The following is a 21,699-nucleotide window of genomic DNA, read 5'->3' on the forward strand; positions in this document are numbered from 1 at the left end:
CATACATATACATACACACTCACACACGCACAGAACCACACACACATATATGTATATATATAACAAAGTGAAATTTTCATAGGCTACATATTTTTTTCTGCGTGTAAGAACAATAGTACATGAGTAATAAACTTCCTTTTCATTACCTACCGTTATCCAGCCCAAGTCCAGAATGCAGAAAAAAATGCAATAAATCGAAATATCGCACAATTTGCAATGTCCTTAAGGGATGTGGATTGTTATCTCGATCCATTCTTATATTCTCGCCATTTTTATCAGTAGAATTTTTTATCATGAATTTGTGGAAGGAAATTTCATTTTTGAATTCATTTCTCTATACTTTTATACTCTACACATTATATTACTGAAAGCTGAATAAAAAGTATGCAACAGGGACACAAGCAATTTGCGATATTATTATTACTAGCAAACTTACCCATCTACGATGGGTGATAAAATACGGGTGCAGAAGTGAAAAATGTATATGTACTATTTGTTCAGCAATATTAAAATAAGGGCGATTACACGAATAGTCTCTCTCTCTCTCTCTCTCTCTCTCTCTCTCTCTCGTAATGTAATTCAAGGGACGATCACTGAATGTAGAGAAATTCTTATTCATTGTTGTTTCCCCTCTTTTAATGAATTCTCGCTCTCTCTCTCTCTTAAAGTAAGTGAAGGGACGATCAATGAACGTAAAGAAGTTCGCATTCATTATTGCTTACCCTCTTTTAATGATTCTCTCTCTCTCTCTCTCTCTCTCTCTCTCTCTCTCTCTCTCTCTCTCTCTACTCAATGTAAGTCAAGTAACGAAGACGGTGATGGGGTTATCGGATTACTTAGCTCTCAAATCACAAATTATCTCCTCTCTCTTTCTCTCTCTCATTTTTCGATAGCAAGATAAAATTATAAAATTGTAGTGCATTAATGCTGTTAAATGACTCTCTCTTTCTCTCTCTCTCTCTATCGCAAGCCACTTGCAATATTATTAAGACAAAGTGTAGATACAGGCAAGATATATGATGAGCACAAATTAGCATATATTACCCCTACTTTCAAAAGTGGATCAAGACTAGAGGCAAGTAATTATAGGCCTGTGAGTCTAACATCACATATTATGAAAGTGTATGAAAGGGTAATGAAGAAAAATATTATGAAACATTTAATAAAAAATAATTTGTTTAATAAAGGACAACATGGTTTCGTACCCGGAAAAAGTACACAAACCCAACTGTTAGTCCACCGTGAGAACATATTCAAAAATATGAAAAGCGGAAATGAAACAGAGTGTTGGTTTATTTAGACTTTGCAAAAGCTTTTGATAAAGTAGACCATAATATATTAGCGAAGAAAATAGAAAACACAATATCGTGGATAAAGTAGGAAGATGGTTAAAAGAATTTTTACACAACAGAAAACAGATAGTTATTGCAAACGACGAGAAATCGGATGAAGTCAAGGTAATATCCGTTGTGCCGCAAGGTACGGTGTTAGCTGCAACTACTGTTTGTTATTATGATTGAAGACATAGACAATAATGTGAAGGATTCGGTAGTGAGTAGTTTCGCAGATGACACAAGAATAAGTAGAGAAATACTTGTGATGAAGATAGGAACGCTCTACAAAGAGACCTTAACAAAGTATATGATTGGGCAGAGGTAATAGGATGGTATTTAACTCTGATAAATTTGAATCAATAAATTATGGAGACAGAGAAAGAAAGCTATATGCATATAAGGGACTAATAATGAGACCATCACAAATAAGGAAGCAGTTAAAGACCTTGGGTGTGATGATGAATAGGAACATGTTATGCAATGATCAAATAGCAACTCTGTTGGCAAAAATGTAAAAGCAAAAATGGAATGTGTTACGGCAACTTCAAAACAAGAAAAGCTGAACACATGATTATGCTTTATAAAACAATATGTTCGTAGTCCACTTGAATATTGCAATATGATATGGTACCCACACTATCAAAAGGATATTGCACAAATAGAGAGTGTACAAAGGTCCTTTACAGCTAGATAGAAGAAGTTAAGGACCTAGACTACTGGGAAAGACTACAATTCTTAAAATTATATAGTCTAGAAAAGGAGAAGAGAACGCTACATGATAATTCAGGCATGGAAACAGATAGAAGGAATAGCAGAAAATATCATGGAACTAAAATATCAGAAAGAGCAAGCAGAGGTAGATTAATAGTGCCCAAAACTATACCAGGAAAAATAAGGAAAGCACACAGGACATTATCCACTACGCACCAGCATCGATAATGCAGCGTCTATTCAATGCGTTGCCAGCTCATCTGAGGAATATATCAGGAGTGAGCGTAGATGTGTTTAAGAATAAGCTCGACAATCTAAACTGCATCCCAGACCATCCAAGATTGGAAGATGCAAAATATACCGGAAGATGTACTAGCAACTCTCTGGTAGACATTAGAGGTGCCTCACACTGAGGGACCTGGGGCAACCCGAACGAACTGTAAGGTCTGTAAGGTCTGTAAGGTCTCTTGTCGGTGACTTTCATTTAACGGAACAGGGATCTTGATTGGTTCGTTTCTTTGTCAATTACTTTGCACGGTGATACGAATAATAAAGTATCTTTCTTTTCATTATGTTACTGCAAAGACGCAACTTGTATGTCAGTGTGTTATGGCTACTGATGAATGCTCTTATGATCCTGTGTCTTCCAAAAAAAGAGTAGAAAGTAGGAACTTGTCAGTTTCCTTTTTATTATGTCCATTGGCAGGATCGAAATTCCGAAGCAACGTTACCGGGCAGTACTTCTTCAACATTATTTTGTGCACTGGCAGTCCCGATGGATTTAAGTTATTCAAAAAATCTTGCGGATATTGATGATAATTTTCATCTTCTATTGTGTCCGAGCTGAAATATTCTCGACTTTCTCCGGGGAAGTTGTACACAAAATTATGTATGAAAAATCGTAAAGTAACTAAGTCTACGGGAATAACCAGCCTCGTTTCACGGCCAGAAACAGCTCCGTTTCAGGGAATCACTTCTCACCCCCATCCCCTACAAAGGAGGGGGGTAGGTTGGATGAAACCCCATTACAAACCATCTTAGGGGTCCCCACCGTAACCCTGCCAAGTTTCATGCCCATCTGACCAGCCGTTTGGCCGTGATTGAATGACAGACAGACAGACAGACAGACATTACACCCATTATAGTATGATTCTTATATAAATGACCGTAAATGATTTCTTAATCCCTTCATTCCAGCCATGTCTGAAGTGATGATGCTTACCTTTCCGAGGCTTTGCCGTCGAGCCATTTGAATGTGTCCCACTCGGGGCAGCTTTAACGAGGTCCTAGACAGGAAGGAAATAATTAGAGATAAATGTAGCTACCGCACGGTTAGTAGACTAATCCACGAAAGGAGAGGTAAGTGATTCACTTTATTCTCGATAATCACTCACTCATAAACAAGGACATAACAAGAACCATAGATCAATTTGGGCTCATTAAATGGGACGTTACCCTAAATTCGTGTTAATTATTACCCAGCAACTCATTGACATAAGAAACATATGCACACATATGACGAGGGGGAATGAGAAAGTCTTACCACACTCCAGCTCACAACTCGCGCAGAAGTTTTTTTTTTTTTTTTTTTTTCTACCTTTGGCTATAGTGGTTAAAGTCTATTTTTTTTAGAAAGTAATTTGATTAGACACTTTATTAAAAGTTAACATAGACTTGTGCCTTTGATTTCTGCGATGGAAATGTTCTGGATTAATACACATCTATGACTTACTTCATTTCTTAATAAGATCCAAGGAAAGATTTTTTTATGAAATTCACTGAATAATAAGATAATTCTCGAGGTCATAAGACTACGATCTTTATAGATTCCCCTTATTATCATTAAAGTATGAATCTTCCTCTCATTTCCGTGTTCAGAGTAAGAATGAAAATTTTTTTATAGTTTTTTTTATGTAAATCCAGTTTGGAAGATATAGAGGTATTACTTCACCCCCTCCTCACCGCCTCTCTCTCTCTCTCTCTCTCTCTCTCTCTCTCTCTCTCTCTCTCTCTCTCTCTGATAGGAACATACCCTCTGATCCCTTATATTTCTTGAGTATCTAAATACCGGAAAAGTTTGCTTGCATAGTTATTTCGATATAGGTCTTGTCCTTATTTATTCTTTATTCATTTTTTTTCAATCACAACATAGGGCTAGTCCTTATTTTCGTACTAATTACATTTTAGGTTTCTTCTCCATCTTAATTCGAATACCGACTTCTTTGTTGTTTAATTACTCGTGTATTGATAAAAGATTAATGTTTCTGTCTTTAGAACATGAAAAATGGGCTAAGAGATCACAAATTACGGGGGAAGTTTATATCTTAGGGATTTTCCCTTAGTTCCCTCACTTTACCTGGTCTTCCGACCCTTATTCGCCCACTTACTTTTCTACTCGGAAATCACTAACTTTAAACTGTACGGATATGAGCCTACGGATATCATCTCTGATCCGTCACGGATTTCACCGTCACTGACATGACACGTCACTGACATGACACGTCACTGCCCTGTGTGAATTGGCCTTTATACTGCAGTTGGCACCAGAGTAACTTGTTTCCCGCGAACTCAAAGATGAAGAAGAAATGAGAAATGTTATATACGTGTTTGCTGTCATTTGGAAAAGAATCATTTAAATGTATAAGACATGATTAAGAAAAAATTACTTAGCAAGTAAATTTATGTGTAATTTTTCACGAATTTATATATTTCTCCATGCACTTTTAGAGCCTGGTACAAATGGACAAACTGGATTAGTGTCTTAAGAGATTGTACTCGTAAAAGAATTATAGGTTAAGAGAATCAAAACTGATTCCACCGGAATTTCTTATAGCAACATTTACCACATAAATCTCAAATTTCAACAAACAATATTGATATTTTTGCGTTAGGGATTAGACTGAAGGTAGTAAACACGATGCCGTACTCAGCTAGATATCTTACACAGTAAGAACGCCCCACTGTGTTCATAAAGTCTCGCAAATTCCGACGGTGTGGATTTCATTTCTGAAGGAACGTTAGCGACCAGCAAATAAGTTATAGAAACAATGTCGAATCTCTACTTCCTTTACCCTTTCCTAGAACTAGGCGCCTTTTACAAGTTCAAGAGAATATCTATGACTATTTTTTACTTACGGCAGCTGTTGACTCCAAGGAAAGTACGAGTACACAAAAGACTATAAGGATGGCCATCTTCCTCCTTCGAGATCCAAAGAGTGACTGAAGCAAGAAAAGATTTCGAGGTCAATTTATCCATATGCTAAATTCTGTACCAAATGTCACTGGAAATAAAGAAAATTTTCCTCGGAAGTCTGCTTTCGCCATATTAGTTCACATCAAAGTATAATATTTAGGGTCCGCAAAAAGGTAAAAAGAAAGTTATAAGTTACATCATTTCACTTTAGGAAAGAACAAATCAAAGAAGTAGACCTCAAATGGCAACTCGTAAACTGCACAAATTCGCATCTGGCTAATTACCTCAGCTGTGGCAGCATTACAAAATGCTAATGTTCTGATTACACCGAGAAAAGATTACAAGACGTAAAGAATAACTGAATAACACTAAAACCAAGATATGTTTAGGTGATATGATGTAAAAGATATCCTGTAAATGGACTGAAATCAGTCCAGGTACAGAAATTAGTTGTTGAATGGTCTCTATCCACATCTCTTATCATTGCTCAACCCGACCTCCTAACTCACTCAAAATATCCTGAAAAAGGAAAAGAACATCAGCAGATGTATCATTCATGTTCCAAGTGAGTTTTACTGACCTGTATAATTTTCGGACAGAGTCCGAAATAGACTAATGGACACACACACACACACACACACACACACACCACACACATATATATATATATATATATATATATATATATATATATATATACATACAAACATACATGAATACATACATGCATACATATATATATATGTATATATATATATATATATATGTATATATACATATATGTATATGTATAAATATATATAGATAAATATATATATAATAGATATATATATATATATATATATATATATATAAGAGAAGCGCTGTCTTGAAATAATCGACGACACAAGTGCAACTTCATTCGGTAAGAATTGCTCACGAGAGAGACTTGACCCAGAGAGCGTATTTCGAAGTGAAAGGTCATGAACAGTAGCAATTTTTATACTGAACTAGAATTTATTAGGATTGTAATGCAGCTCATTTTAGAGTTGTTTGCAGCCGTGATAATAACCATTAGTTAATGGCTGTCGGCAGAAGATAATACACTGAAAACACAGAAACATGATTAAGGCATCAACAAGGGAACTGAAGCGCTCTGGTAGTAAATTACAATATATGTGCTAGGATTGATGGTAAAAGCCAACATGTAGACAGATGAAGGTAACATCAGCACTTGGACGGCCGAGGATCCCCAACTTCATTTGTGTTCCAAGAGATGAAAGTTGGATCACTTTTGCTATTATCTGAAGACCAAACAAAATGTACATTTAAAATATGTATATACTACCTTGCCCATTTCTTGGGAAATAGATAAATCAGGTTTATGCACTCCTAGGTTGATATTCTTATCCTTTTATAAATCTGGATTCATGTGTATATCTTTCCAATAGTGTATATCTAAATAAACCAAAAGCACTTCTCTCAACGACAGCTTGATTGTTTCCACCAAAACGAACTAGAATTACACTGTATATACGAGTATATATATATATATATTATATATATATATATATATATATATATATATATAATATATATATATATATATGTGTGAATAATTATCACATCGAAACCGTGATCCATTTATATATCAATTCAAGCTACAAATGTCCTTTAATATCTAAATTCACTTTACCTCCCAAATGATATATTTTCATATATTGTTACCGAAGGGAATTTTTAAGTTGATAACAATTTCGTCCCCCATGGGATCGAACCACCGTCCAGGTGGACGGGGACGAAAATCAGGACAGTCAGTGACCGCTATCCAATCGGCCAACAGAGACGCTATAAGTTCATATCAATTCCTGACCTTACAAATCACCTCGATCTGGATGCTTTCGTAATTAGAATCGATATGAAACCCCGTCTACCATGTTGGCCAAATTCGAGCGTTTGACAGAACGTAGCCTTTTGTTATGAATAATTATCACATCGAACCGTGATCCATTTTATATATCAATTCAAGCTACAAATGTCCTATCTAAATTCACTTTACCTCCCCAATGATATATTTTCATATATATGTGTGTGTGTGTGTGTGTGTGTGTGTGTGTGTGTGCGCGCGCGCGTGTGTGTGTGCTGTTTTATTCTCTTTTCTGATGACTTCCCAATTTCACCAATATAAACTTTATTACATTACTGACATAAATATGATATACATTTCCTTTCCTTAAATACCACACCGACTTGAGGTTACATGAATTTGAAAACCAGTTTCTTTACTTTATTGCTGTCGCCAGAGTAAAAATGTGCACATTTAAGAGAATGGGCACGTTGTCTGTGTAAGCTAAATTTAAATCCATTGTTACCTCTGTGTGTTTTAAGCATATCATATATATATATATATATATATATATATATATATATATATATATATATAATATACATACATAAATGCATGCAAACAGGTATATATATATATATATATATATATATATATATATATATATGATATATATATATGTTTATATATGTATATAATATATATTATATATGATATATATATATATATATATATATATATATATATATATTATATACATATATATACATAAAAGAAATGAGATATTTATGCTTTAAATTGTCTTTGTGTAACCTTGACCTCGACACCCAGGATGAACTTTGCCGTGCGTTATGTCTAGGGCAGTGGTTCCCAACCTTTTTTTGGCCCTGCCCCCTAAAATCCTGATGCCCCTTTTGGTAATGTACTATAATTCTTATATTCACGTGGAGGAAGCCAAAAAGGCTATTAACTTAGTTGAATCATTCTCGAAATTCCCCCCTTAAAAATCAAATTGCGCAACTAATCGCTCTTCATGATCTGCTCGGCTATCGTCAAGATTCCAAGGGAATCAGTATGGCGAAAGGGTGAATTACTGAATTTGCTCTGGTTTGATTGGTGAGAAAACCGACAAGAAATGAAATTACTTGAAACTTGAATAAATTTACCGCAGATTCAAGATGATCCACCATCTGTACAATTCAGACATAAAACGAATTAAGTCTCATTAACTTCTCGTTGGAAGGTTTTGTAGCAAACCAAAAGAATCATTTTCATTGGCATTATAAAAACATAGTACATTAACCAAATGTAATTGACGGAAGGACAACTGTGAGAAACTACTTGAAACACTCATTAAATATACGTGCAGAATTTAGTGAGACGGATGCAACGGAAACAAAGACACCCCTCTCTCTCTCTCTCTCTCTCTCCTCTCTCTCTCTCTCTCTCGCGGCTTCATTATGTCAGATGACTCTTCACTGTGTGATTTATAGCAAATTAGTACGCAGGAAAGATCCCAATTACAGCGACATGCAAATCCCGGCCTTCAAAACGGCCGGATTAGGGGCACCCATAAATTTGTGATGATCTACTTTACAATGTAATCTACTTTAACTATTCTAACCTTCTTTTGGGCTAAATTGTCGTTCAACATTGATCAAAATATCGGATTCTGTCAAAGGTTCCGACTGGTAATTGTCTCTGTTACCCCGTTGATCACTTAAATACCCATTTGTCGGCAATGGCGCCCTAGAATTTTTAAGCAAAGAGCAGTCAACCTGAAGGGGTAATTATACTCTGTTTTTTTCCATCGGTCCACCCGCCTGTGGTGTTTGCGTATGGTAACACTGCGTCCCGGGCTTTAGATAGTTACGCTATGTGTAAGTTTTAGGTAAATAAAAGGGTATCTGGGTGTACATTTGCAACTGAAAATGGTTTTAATAATTTACTGTATGCGAATTACACCGTTAATATTCGAAATAAGATGTTATTATTATTGTTGAATGTAAGCTAAATGTAACTATCTAAAGCCCGGGACGCAGTGTTACCATAGGCAAACACCACAGGCGGGTGGACAGATGAAAAAAAAACCGAGTATAGTTACATGTGATTCATTATGCTGACGCTAAGCCCCATTTTGTCACCAAATGAAATGTCTTAATGGCAGTGAATTGAAGATGCAGACTTCAAGCTTTCAAATTGATTCTGATTGCCTCATAAGTAACCACCGAGAAGCCATAATGTTTCAGGGTAAGAAACATGAATATGTTCCATCTCTTGAATACGCAAATGATCACACTTAACGCCTTCTTTCAGCAGAAGTAAGGAAAATTCTGTACCTATAGTGTTGTTTATTTCCCACTATCATTTATGCTGATGCTAAAACTACTCTAGTGTCTTGTAACTTAAAAATACCAGAGTAAAATGTCACATAATTTCCCTTAGAATTGAAGTTGAATAATGCAGCATTTACATGGCTGAAGTTTATTTTTATTGTGAGTAAAAAATTTGCATTAAAATTGTGGCTCAAATGAATTCAGAGAGTGATTTACCAAGCATCTAACAATCCATGTTTGCAATATTACAAGTTTTTTAATACACAAGAATTATTGCATATATACATATATATATATATATATTATATATATATATATATATATATATATATATATATATATGTGTGTGTGTGTGTTTGTGTGTGTGTATATGTATATATATATATATATATATATATATATATATATATATCAAGGGGTAGTCTTAACAGTTATATGACATTTAAATCATGAAAATGTGACTCGAGAGAACCCTTATACGTTATTTACACTGTTATTTTGCTCACAGTTATTACAGGTCATATATATTGCCTCAATATAACGGTAGAGATACTGGAATTGGAACTCCTGGATAAGTGGTTTTCAAGCGTATGTGTATCAAACTGTATTTGTTTATTGTTTATATATATAAATATATGAATGCGCTTGACGTCGGGTGAAATAATTTCTCCCTTCAATATCATGTCACTATTTTCGTTGTTGATGAAGACTGGAGGGGTTTATGTAATGGCGTGAAGGGTTTTGTCTCCGTTGGAACTGCGATGGTGAGCCTTTAATTCTCTCCTTTAATTCTCGTACAAACAAGGAATGATCCGACCTCCAGCTTACTCTAGGCACATGCTAAAATCTATGGTCAAATAGCGCTTTCTTTTACCAACGAAAATTGAAATAAATATGCTCTATTTTATCAGAAATAAATATTCTGTACTATTTAACGTGCATTTTATTCACTTTTTACATTTTCTTTCAACAAGTAAATCATCAATATCCTATTCTAAGATTCCTGAATCTTTAACCCAATGCAAAAAACTTTTTACAGACCTGTTGAAGCTTTTCCATAGGGTTTTCCTATCCCCCAACAAGAACAACAACAACAACCACAAAGTAGTATGTAGGTTTATTCCCTCGAGTAACCGAATGTACTGTATATCTCGCCATATGATTTCCAGTGCTGTCTTTGCTCAAGGAAAGATATTCCATCTATAAAGGTCTTAATACTAGATCTTAAAAGGGGAAGAAACCAAAGAAACAATGAAGTTAGCCCAAAGTTCTGGGTAGGTTAGATAAAAATGTAATTATTTTTATATATGGCTGAAAATTCATGTAAGCGGTTAAAAACTGAGTATGAAAATTGAAAAAGAAATTCAGTGCGTCTGGCGGTTAACAATCATGAATATATGTGGCTCTGATAAATATTAGATAGTATTGACAACCTTAACGGACTTAAAACACTCTCAAGAATGATGTTTTGGCGCTGTAATATACAAATCGTTACATAGAAAAAACTGTCCTTGAGAAGGGATTCGTAAAGGATCTTGCGGGTTGACGTACATCTCTAAGCAACGCAATTAGTTACTTAACACATTTATTTTCTATCTCTCAAAGCAACATGATGTTTATTTCAACAAAAACTTTATCTTTAACAGTTTACTTCAAGAACTACTTTGTTATGAAGCTTTCAAACAATTAAGAAGGCTGTACGTTAGGTGTATACTTTATCGAGAAATATTAGATAAGGACGAACAGGCCGCAATGAAACTCCTTGGTCCCAGTGAAGAGATGCTGCAGCGGCCAATGAGAATTTGGATCTGAAATTGTTTTCAGGGTACGGGCCAGCGGATTGGCTCCAGAGAGGGCAGCCACTTAGCGGCTAATGAAGACAGCAACTTACCCCAACAAGGAGAATCAGCTGACAGTCATTCTGAGAGTGTGTAGGGAAGAAGTAGGACATCGAATGGCAAGTAGTTGTTGTGGTTGGTACTTATTTCTATTTCTAGGGTGATTTAAAGAGCGTTATGCGGGTGGAGGTTTATATAAGAGACCGACGACTTTAATTGCTCAAAAAAAAGAACTATTATCTTTTCATACTAGTAAGGTAAGGTCAATTTTCTGCTTGACAAATGTTACCTGTGGTAAAACAGTTGAAGTAACTAGTCACTTATTAGAAAGCGTAAATCTGAACATTTTGTTTTTATTTGCATTGTTGATATTACGAACTGAAAGGTGAAAAAGGAAAAGAAATGGGGCGGAAGTAGACAGGCAAAGGACGTTTGGAAAGGCAACAAAACAATTTCATATATTGACGTTTTTACAGTGAAGAAAAGGCCTATTGATTTTAAGAGATTGTCATTTTTCCAGACTGAGTATTAGTGGCTAAGCGTTAATTGTATAAAAAAAAGTAAGTATTCTCACACTAAATATAGATTACTGATAACGAAAAGAGAAAATCGTTACTGAATAGTAAATGTCTTTCTGTACCTCCACTTGAATCTCCCTGTCTTTCTTCTTCAAGCAGTTGTTCTTTTGCTTTCATCGTGATTAAGCCCCGCCCATTTCTCTTCTTTTCAATTTCCCTTGCTTTCTATGGGCCTGGGCTATCATTCGATTAACTGTCATACTTTTTATTTTATTTTATTTCTTTAGTTTACTCTGTAATTTAAGGGATTTTGCTTCACTGCACCAAGTTTCTTCATCGGGGAGGTAGAGAAGTTTAGCTGGAGAACTATCAGTATGTAAACAGATAGATAAATAGAGAGACGAGTGGAATAGAGATGATATTATATATAATACATAATATATATGCATAATGAATGCTCGTTATAAGTTATATGATGGCATACATTCTTGTGGAAAACTGGTACGATGCATCGATTTTTTTATCTCTTTCCCTTTTCTCTATTTCTCTTTCCATCCCAGCTGCGTACAACACCAGTCGACTAACACCCAAGAGAATACATAATTCGTAGCGTAAGCCAACAGAGGCCTACTTTATACCTACTTAGGAGACTGTGTCTTGCAGTTCTCGCTCGTCCGGTTCGAGACTGAAAGTTGGTCTCTTCTGGCACTTCTCTACGGGTCGAATGAGAAGCAAACAGACTATAGCTTTATATCTCAAGGATTTTAGACGAATTGTTATGAAGAAGATGATTTTATTGGCAGAAACTGTAACAGAAAGGCAACCGAGTAAAAGTGAGCATGCTGTAAGATGGGATTTACTAATTAAAACCAGAACCAAACATGGAAATACCACCATGAATATTTTAGAGAAATTTATAATCCCACCTAATAATGTTTTCAATCTAACCACGCTAAAATACATACACTGAAACGTGACCCTGCTACAGCCGGTTTGGGCCTGTCAAAAAGCTGAAGAAGTATGTGTAATTTTCCCGGCTGTGGGAAATAAATTCAAAGCTGTCAGCAGTGAAAAATTGCATCACGAAATATAAACTTTACGTTTGTCCATGACCTGACAGCCCTTTGAAGAGCATTATTATGATAATAAAAATACGCCTGCACTTACCACTGATATGTGAATAGTAGAAAATATCGGCAAATATTTCCAAACGGTTATAGCATTTCGATCCTGAAAAAAAGTTCAGTATGTATTCCAAACATATACGAAAATGGGGGAGTTGGGTCGGAGGAACGAAGGTATGTCACAAAAGTTACACAATCTCAGTTTAGAGTATCCTTCTCATGTTTTGGACCGTTTTCCCTATCTCAAAAGGATTCAATCCAAGTCTTGACGACTTATCAGCTACATCCTACTTTCTCCCATATGTTATATTCCTCCGAGCTATAATTAAGTTAGCCTTGCTGTATTTCACGGCCTAAAGAACTCGTCATCTTCATTCTTTGGGAACCGCTTCCGCTGGCTAAGTGCAAGAGCCCGTGCCAACATAAGGCATGGCTTAATCTAAAAGTGCGTTCACACGGTCGAACAATGCCCGACGGACAAACATTGTTGCCATATCAAAGGCGAAGCAGGATGACGTCAAAAGCGTTGAAACAAGGGAAGTAGATCTGGCAACAAACTGTGGTACCAGTTGAAGTTGTATATCACTGTTCTTACTCTGCTCACAAGGCAAACTCTGGTAAGCAATTGTTAATTGGTAACAATGTTTGTCCGTCGGACGTTGTTCGACCGTGTGAACGCACCTTGAAGCGGACGAATACACTCCCTCAGGAGACAACGTGAAGCACAATATAACCAGTGATTCCACAGAAGTCTGAAATTCCTGGAATGCTCGATTCATATCCTGGTTTTTCCCTCCACCACAGCAAAGCTACGCCGTTTACTTCTAGTTTCCATTTTTCGTGAACCTTCTAATCAATCACCCGTCTTCAGAGGCAGACCTGTCACATCCTACAGTTTTTAGATCTGAATTTTTTTGCTTTTCTCTTGTTCCTTTATTTCTTTTTCAGGTCTGAGCGAGGTAAGGGCATTAAGTTGCTCTTATCGTTGGCTCTCGTCTGAAAAATATACAATGACATATAAGCCACAGTGATTGAAATATACTTGAGTACTAGTTACACTTGAGGCACGGTGATAAAATATTCTCAGGTTATTAATTACTTGCGGTCGGCAAAATCAAAGTAGGTCGCAAAATGTCAGTTAACTGCTAGCAATGAAAGCGATGCCATTCAGTACTCGTTTAAAAAAAAGGTGGACAGTAGGATTGCACAAGAAAGAAAACTTTGCCGACTATCATAAAACGCAGGAGAGACCACTTTGCTTCACATTGATATCATTCACGTCTTTCTTTCTGTGGTTCCGATTTCTTATCATACTTTCAAAATTCTTAGACATTTCCTTCCATCTCTGTCCGTTTAGCTTTTAGCAAATGATGCATTTCTGTTCTGGAGTTATTCTGTAACCCTAGTAAAGCAACGTAGTTCGGGAGTTATTCTGTATCCCTAGTAACGCAACGTAGTTCGGGAGTTATTCTGTATCCCTAGTAACGCAACGTAGTTCGGGAGCTATTCTGTATCCTTAGTAACGCAACGTAGTTCTGGAATTATTGTGTATCCCTAGTAACGCAACGTAGTGTCTTGTAGTTTTAACAGATGCAGTACTGAGCGAATGACTAAACAGCGTGTTTAGTATGAACAACCGAGATTTATCCATTTACCGATCTTGTACCATCCTTCCATTCCTAGATCCAAGTTGCTATTTCTGTGATATCTTCTCATCCATTACTTTCTCCTTGTTCTCCAGTCTAAACGTCAGCCGCGTCTGAGAATTATAATTTCATAAGATAAGTGCCACGTTGTCTTACTGCATAGTACTGCCTGAGATGTTTTGTTTCTTCCCCTAGAAGATAATGGAACAGCCTTTCTGAGAGTGTCAAGATATGATGTAACGCTCCCTTTTACGTGTCTATTTACTCATCACGCAATTATTTAACAATCTTGGTATTTAATTATTTAGTCATTATTGATTTTTTAATGTTTAACTTTCGGCTGGAGATACTCGCGACACTCGCATGTGACACACACGCACAAAGATAGACAAATGGACAGAGACTAAAAAAATTAGAAAAGTGGTCGGAAAAAAATCACGGCATTAATCCCCAGACGTTCAAGCGAACGTAGCTGTAGGAAGGGCAAATCTGGTAAACTAAAAAGTTGACGAAACGAATTTTCTTGAAAGGAAATTTCCCCTCAAAGAATCCACACTTGAGGCTTCACTCAGGGAAACTGAAATTTGGACGCTAGAGTCTAACTTTTCCGAGAAATTAGTCAATTACTTTGATCAAGGAGTGAAGTTTTGATGCTGTGGCATTTAAGCGGCTTTTCCTAATAAAGATTTTCCTGGAGGTTACCAGTCCAGGTGTATGGGCCTAGTATTCCAGCAAGGCTTTGGAGATGACAGCTTTTATTGATTGATTGATTTAGCGCCATAAAAGTGTGTCGCCATACTCATATTTATCGAATGCAGAGATACACAGCTAGCTAAAAGTTATCCCGTAGGGGGCTAGTGCCGTCAGTGCACCTCATTCGTTGCACCGTAGAGATACTGAAGGTTCTTTGCAGCGTGCCTTCGGGCCTTAGCTGCAACCCCTTTCGAAATTCATGGGAAGTTTCAGTTTTTCTTGTTGCTAAAATACTCGAAGAAACTAGATCAGTAGGGCAGCATAGTTCCTTCACTAAAACGAGATCGCATCTATTGATGATGGCATAAAGGATAAATATATTGACTGTTCATAAATATACTGTATATGTTTACAGCGATATTTGTTGAAACTTCTCTTTAACATGGATAAAATGCAAGTAAAAGGGACGTCTTTTCTTTGAAACTCAGGATACTCCTAGATGGGCAACGTTATAACAGTAAGTGATTGAAAAGTCAGCGTTATGGAAGAAAGTCCTATAATGTACAGATTTGTAGGAGATTGAACTGAATTCATGGAGTCCTCAGTCCTCGGAGGAAAACTAGGTGGAACTTATTATTGATTGTTTTCACACGCTCTATTATGAAATAACATACATGTAAACAAAAGCAAAACCCCATTTTTTCTTATATTTCAGACTTGGCCGAAAAACATGAGAGGTATCCAAAGAAGAGGTGCTTTTAAACTGGTTCTGTTCCTTGGTTCTCTGACAGCAATCTATGGCTCTGCTATTAATCCCGAAGGTAAGCTATCAAACATGAGAGCCAGTGTCCAGCTACGATATATATCCTCTATCTGTCAGTAACAAAAATAGATTTTTAATATCAGAAGTTTTTAGCCTACATACGATCAGTGCAACAGGTCGTATGTTGTGGCTTTTAGATTTCTCGTCTTTTTACTATTTTATGCAATAGACGTCATTTAAAAGCAAGACTTTCAAGTACAATAAAACAGTTCTGTTCAATTATTCAGTTTGTGGAAGGGAATTAAAGCCAAACGGCATAGAATAAAGCTATACATTTTACCTATAGTGCTCTCAGCAATCTATTTCTACGAACATTGTCTATTCATAACTACAGGCCTATTATAGTGAACATGGAAATATTAACGTCTTCATTAGAATATAGTTCTTTATTGTGCTTTTCTGTTTCTAGATGTTGCCAATAATTATACAAATATTCAAGGCTGCTATATAATGTATACATGAAACTTCCCTTTCTTCTTTAGGATCGGCCTCGCCATCTTTAGTTGCACCATGGGAAGAACACCTGAAGGAAATCAGGCCTCAGGCGTCCCCAGATGTCCAAGCTGCTGCTGCTGAAGGACTGGTCAAGCGTCTGCTACCAGACAGAGCGAGCGACTTCTCTTTTTCTGTTGATCCTTCCATTGGTCCCGAAGGAAGGGATACCTTCCAGGTATGGATCTCATGGCATTTCCTTGTATAAATGATTTTCTGAGTATCACTATGTTCGCTACATCAACACAGTATTCTGCTTGCATGATCTCTGCGTTCACTATCGAGCGGAAAAATCTCAGTTGATTTCCCGTACTGGGGGCGTAATTCGGTTGAGACATTTAGACAATATACTAATTATGGGTTATGCGAATTTTTAAAAATAAATAGGAACGATAGTCATTGGTTACCAAGTCGCAGCTAAGGTAATTCACACACACACAGACACACACACGCACGCGCACACACACATATATATATATGTGTGTGTGTGTGTGTATGTAAGGAAAGTCGAAGGCAAGATTTTATGCTGCGTAATTTATAGAAACTGAAGAAATCAAAGAATGCTCCTCATGTACATGTCAAGCCGGAAAATCTCTTTAAAAGAGAGAGAGAGAGAGAGAGAGAGAGAGAGAGAGAGAGAGAGAGAGAGAGAGAGAGAGAGAGAGAAACCGTTCCAGTTCGTTTTCTATCTGTCACATAACTTTAACCTCGATAGCCTGGAGGCTCATCTGATGCTTTGTGCTGACTCGCTGGAAGGCTAGATAAAGCTGGTTATTGGAGTTTTCAGAGCGAAACATACTCCCGAAATCAGCAGCTTAGGACGAATTTCACAGGTCCATTTGATTCATATCCTAGAATCTTACGTGGAAATGGTAAGGAACCGACAGACAGTTCTCAGGTCGACAGATCAGGAAGAGGGGTGAAATGCTATGGCTGAGAACTGTCGGGAATTCCTGGTGACTTATATTCCTTTGTCAGTGTCTAAGGGAAATTGAGGCTGTGTAAAATGTGGTAATTAAAGAAAATGTGTAGGAAATACCTAGAATACCGAATTTTAAGATCTCTAATTTCGGAAAGTTCGGCAAAGGACAACTATTTTACTGTTAGATGTTGCCTATAGTGTCGTTGTTAAAGATGGATGACCATTATAGTCCTTGTACTTCATACTGTCAATCATTTTACATTTCCTATCATACCTAGATCTATTTGATTTGACTGCTATTATCGTACACATAGTGACGGAAGCTTTGAAGCCTACAAAGAATCTTGTATTAAAGAATTAATAAATTCTTTCTTTTGTAGATGACAAACTCATCATCTCATTCCCAATAATAACAGTAGCCATGGGGGAAAAAAATTATATCCACGTAGAATGGCAAAAATGTTTATTATTTTTTCGTTCTCTCGTAACGATGCTCGTAGGCATTTCTGCAGTTACATTTCTTTTGCAATGTCTTCTTTTACTCTTGAAAAAATTAAGTTTAACAGGTATAAAAAATGAGGTTTTACGCTCGATTGCCTGTCAGTATTAGTTTTTGTTTATTCTCGGTTTGTACATTAACTTGGATAACAAACAAAGTTCATCTTCCTTCCAAGATAGATAATACGTCATTCTGGGTTCCCACGACTCGACTGACTGACTGCAATTTTCTTGGCGTGGCAACATCAGGGATCACTTCTGCCAAGTCTCTCAGCCGGAGGCGGAATTGTAATGCTTGCCGAGGCGTTAAATGAACGAAGCAAGGGATGAGGCTGCTATAGTAACCTGCATCAATTTAGTAACTCAAGTTAAATGATACTGTTCAGTGGGTTATATGGTCATATGCAATCAGCGTTACTCACGGGATGAGTGTACTATAGTAACCTTAACGTATAAGATACCGCTCACGGAGCTGGCATTATTTTTAGAGATCAAAAACTGATCTCGAGGCAGGGAAGCGTTCAGACGGAACACTCCATATTATTGATAACGAACGACATTCTTGAATTTCTGTTGATTAATTTCTACCTTACCTTACCACATGTTCTGCGTTTAAGTTAATGTGCTCTCAAAATTAAACAAGTAAAAAATGCGCCAAAGTTTCTTCGGCGCGATCTAGTTCCTGTACAACGTATAATGATGTATGAGCCGCGGCTCATGAGACTTAAAGCCACACCCAGGTATTAGCCTGTTCCATAGCGTTGCCAGATTCACCATCATAGATAATTTTAACTTTAAATGAAATAAAAAATACTGAGGCTAGAGGGCTGCAATTTGGTGTTTGATAACTGGAGGGTGGATGATCAGCATACCAATTTTCAGCCTTTTAGCTTCAGTAGGTTTTAAGATTCGAGGGCGGATAGACAAAGTGCGGACGGACAGAATAAGCCATCTCAGTGTGTGTATTTTTTTTACAGAAAACTATAAAGACATGGCTCCTAAATTTAAGAGCCCATAAACCAAGTAAATAGCTCGGCTTGAGGTAACAGGATTGCCATAAAATCACTAGTAGAAAATATATTAGAAAGTGATGTCTAAATCGGCATTCATTGTCACTTACATTTTTTTTTGGTCATTTATTTCCATTTTAGTTCTGTTCTTTTAAGTGAAAGGGCATAACTGTTTATAATCTCTTGTTATATACCAGATTCTTGGCCCGATTACTGATATCGAAGTCAGTTGCATTTTGCTACGTAAAGTCTTAGGATTGTAGGACATTTCTTCACCATTCTGTTGGTATCAATTAGTTGGCTGAAGTCAGAAGAATGACAGAAGTTGTTCTGATGACCTCTTGTTTCTCAAGGAAGCGTTACATAAAATAATCACCTTCAATGACCTTCTAACACATTCTCCGATGACTTCTCAGGTGGTGTCCCCAGGTATGAACGCCTCCGTGGATATTGTGGGCACCAGCGGCGTCGCTGCTGCCTGGGGTTTGTTACATTTCCTGAAATATTCCTGCGACAGTCACGTGTCTTGGGAGGCGGATCAGCTATCCCTTCCCGATTCTCTCCCGGAAGCCAAAATCCAGATCACCTCGAATGACAGGTAAGCATTTGCTAACAGGAGAGACGTAACAGATTTTGTTTTTATTTTGTGTTTGCTTCAAAGATCCAACGGCAGTTGGACGGGCGAAATAAAACTTTTTCCGTGGCAGGGTTCATAGAAATGAGGTATATCTTAGTTTAACCAGACCACTGAGCTGATTGACAGCTCTCCTAGGGCTGGCCCGAAGGTTCAGATATGTTTTTACGTGGCTATGAATCAGTTGGTTACCTAGCAACGGTACCTACAGCTTATTGTGGGATCCGAACCACATTATTTCGTGATAAATTCCTCTGATATCACCCTGGCAGAGCGGGGAATCGAACTCGGACTACCGAACCGGTAAGCGAGCACGTCCAATGAGGACTGGGAAAATGGAAAGTGAGGAACGGTGACTGTTGCTCGTTAATTGAAGAGAGCTTATAATTGTTTTTGGTTTTAATGAAAGCCTAGATACCCATGAACACATGCATCTTCTTATGGCTTTCCAGATACTGGTCAAGTAAGTCTGAAAGTTCTGACCACCGGAAGTCAATGTGATTGAACAGCATTCTCTGTTGCCGTTGAGTTATTTGTGCTATATCAAAAGCTTTTGCAGACATCAGCAGAAGGGAAGGAGTACTTATGAGGCTAAAATAAGTTGTCGTTATTAAATGTCTTGGCTCAATTGCACGTTGCTAACCATATTACTCATGCCCCTAAGGTATGAAAATATTCAATCTGAGCTCAAAGGAACTATGATCCTAATTTTATACGTAAAGTTTAAGAAGAAGCACCTGAATGCAACAGAAGTTCAAGTTCTCTCTCTCTCTCTCTCTCTCTCTCTCTCTCTCTCTCTCTCTCTCTCTCTCTCTCTCTCTCTCTCTCTCTCTCTCTCCCCTTTAAACAGAAGAGTCATACCGAATTCAATGTTTGGTTTAATGTATCTATTTTTATCTTTTGTCATTGAAACTTGGTATACCCAGTTAACTTACAGTAATCTCTTACAAAATATAAATGACCAGAATATCGTTCTGAAAATTCATTCGGTTCAGCAATGCTACTCTTTCTGCAAAAAAAAAAAAAAAAAAAAAAAACGCAAACTCTCCTTGGGAAGATGACATGGAGAGACGAATTTTTGTGCTTGAATGGCCCTCGAGGAGGGAAGTTATACACGACGAGCAATTCTTTGTGCACTGTAGCAGAAGGATCCTAATCTAGGTTCTGAGAATTGCCTTGATTTTGAGGATTGTTGGCAAACAAAATAAATAAAGAGTGTACAAACTTGACCGACCCTCGGATATGAATTATCTGCAGGGCAGTGTTCGCATGGGAAATGGACACTATTTTAATTATCTGAGACTCTCATATATATATATATATATATATATATATATATATATATATATATATATATATATATATATATATATATATAGTGTGTGTGTGTGTGTGTGTTTGTGTAGCTCCAGAGGGTGTCAGGTCTTCAGCGCGCATTTTGGGATAAGGTTAATAGTCTATTGTTCTTTCATTCCATGTTTGGTCGACATATCTGCGGTAAGATTTAACAAAATGTACCCAAATCGTTCTGTCGTGCTAGATAGTAGAACTAAGGCTCTTTTGTTGCTGAGGCAAGTAGCACCACCAACACACACGCACATTTATACATACATAAATATATCTATTTATATATGCATACATATTCATATATCTATATACTGTATACATATATATACATATGTATGTATGTATGCATATATATATTAGGGCTTGTTGCCTTGTATGATAAGGCGCCCTATGAGGTAATGTTAGACTAGCGATAATATTACGCTAAGTCGGTTGGTATTGCACTTCCATCTTCAATGGAGTGTCTGGGGTTTGTAGATCATTTACGAAGTCGGTATTATCTTGTTGGTTATGACGACGATGTGTTAAACTCATGGTGAGGAGGTTCTTGTAGAAAACACGAAATATAAAACTATATGTATTATTCTGAAGTTTTACATGGTGAAGATCAGATATGATTGTACAAGTCTTCTAATAACGATAGCTTGATCGCTTCTGCCAATGATGATGGCTAATCCTATTCCTCTACATGATAAAGCTTAGGTAAAGAGGTACAGGTCTTCTAATGACGATAGCTAACTCTGTTCTCCCTGTCT

The 21,699-nt window shown here is 36.9% G+C and overlaps 2 protein-coding genes across 4 annotated transcripts in view; one reads left to right on the forward strand and one right to left on the reverse strand.

Annotated features, from left to right (window-relative positions):
• Positions 1–5,246, reverse strand: part of LOC135216993 (transmembrane protease serine 9-like) — a 36,462-nt gene extending 31,216 nt beyond the window's left edge. Inside the window, exons 1-2 of the mRNA XM_064252548.1 lie at positions 5,181–5,246; positions 3,268–3,331 (exon numbers count right to left, since the gene is read on the reverse strand). Of these exons, the coding sequence (XP_064108618.1) occupies positions 3,268–3,331; positions 5,181–5,237 (121 nt within the window). The 5' untranslated portion in view covers positions 5,238–5,246. The remainder of the gene's footprint in view (positions 1–3,267; positions 3,332–5,180) is intronic.
• Positions 5,247–11,314: 6,068 nt separating this feature from the next.
• The window catches only part of LOC135217328 (alpha-N-acetylglucosaminidase-like), a 266,886-nt gene continuing 256,501 nt past the window's right edge, over positions 11,315–21,699 (forward strand). For 2 of the 3 annotated variants that reach the window (XM_064253128.1, XM_064253129.1), the window contains exons 1-4: positions 11,315–11,356; positions 15,934–16,039; positions 16,524–16,711; positions 19,380–19,561. In XM_064253128.1, the coding sequence (XP_064109198.1) occupies positions 11,354–11,356; positions 15,934–16,039; positions 16,524–16,711; positions 19,380–19,561 (479 nt within the window). In that variant the 5' untranslated portion in view covers positions 11,315–11,353. Of the gene's footprint in view, positions 11,373–15,933; positions 16,040–16,523; positions 16,712–19,379; positions 19,562–21,699 lie in introns of all 3 variants that reach the window. The other variant, XM_064253130.1, reaches the window with a different exon arrangement.

This window comes from Macrobrachium nipponense, chromosome 7, assembly GCF_015104395.2.
Source record: "Macrobrachium nipponense isolate FS-2020 chromosome 7, ASM1510439v2, whole genome shotgun sequence".
In the NCBI taxonomy this organism is placed as follows: domain Eukaryota; kingdom Metazoa; phylum Arthropoda; class Malacostraca; order Decapoda; family Palaemonidae; genus Macrobrachium; species Macrobrachium nipponense.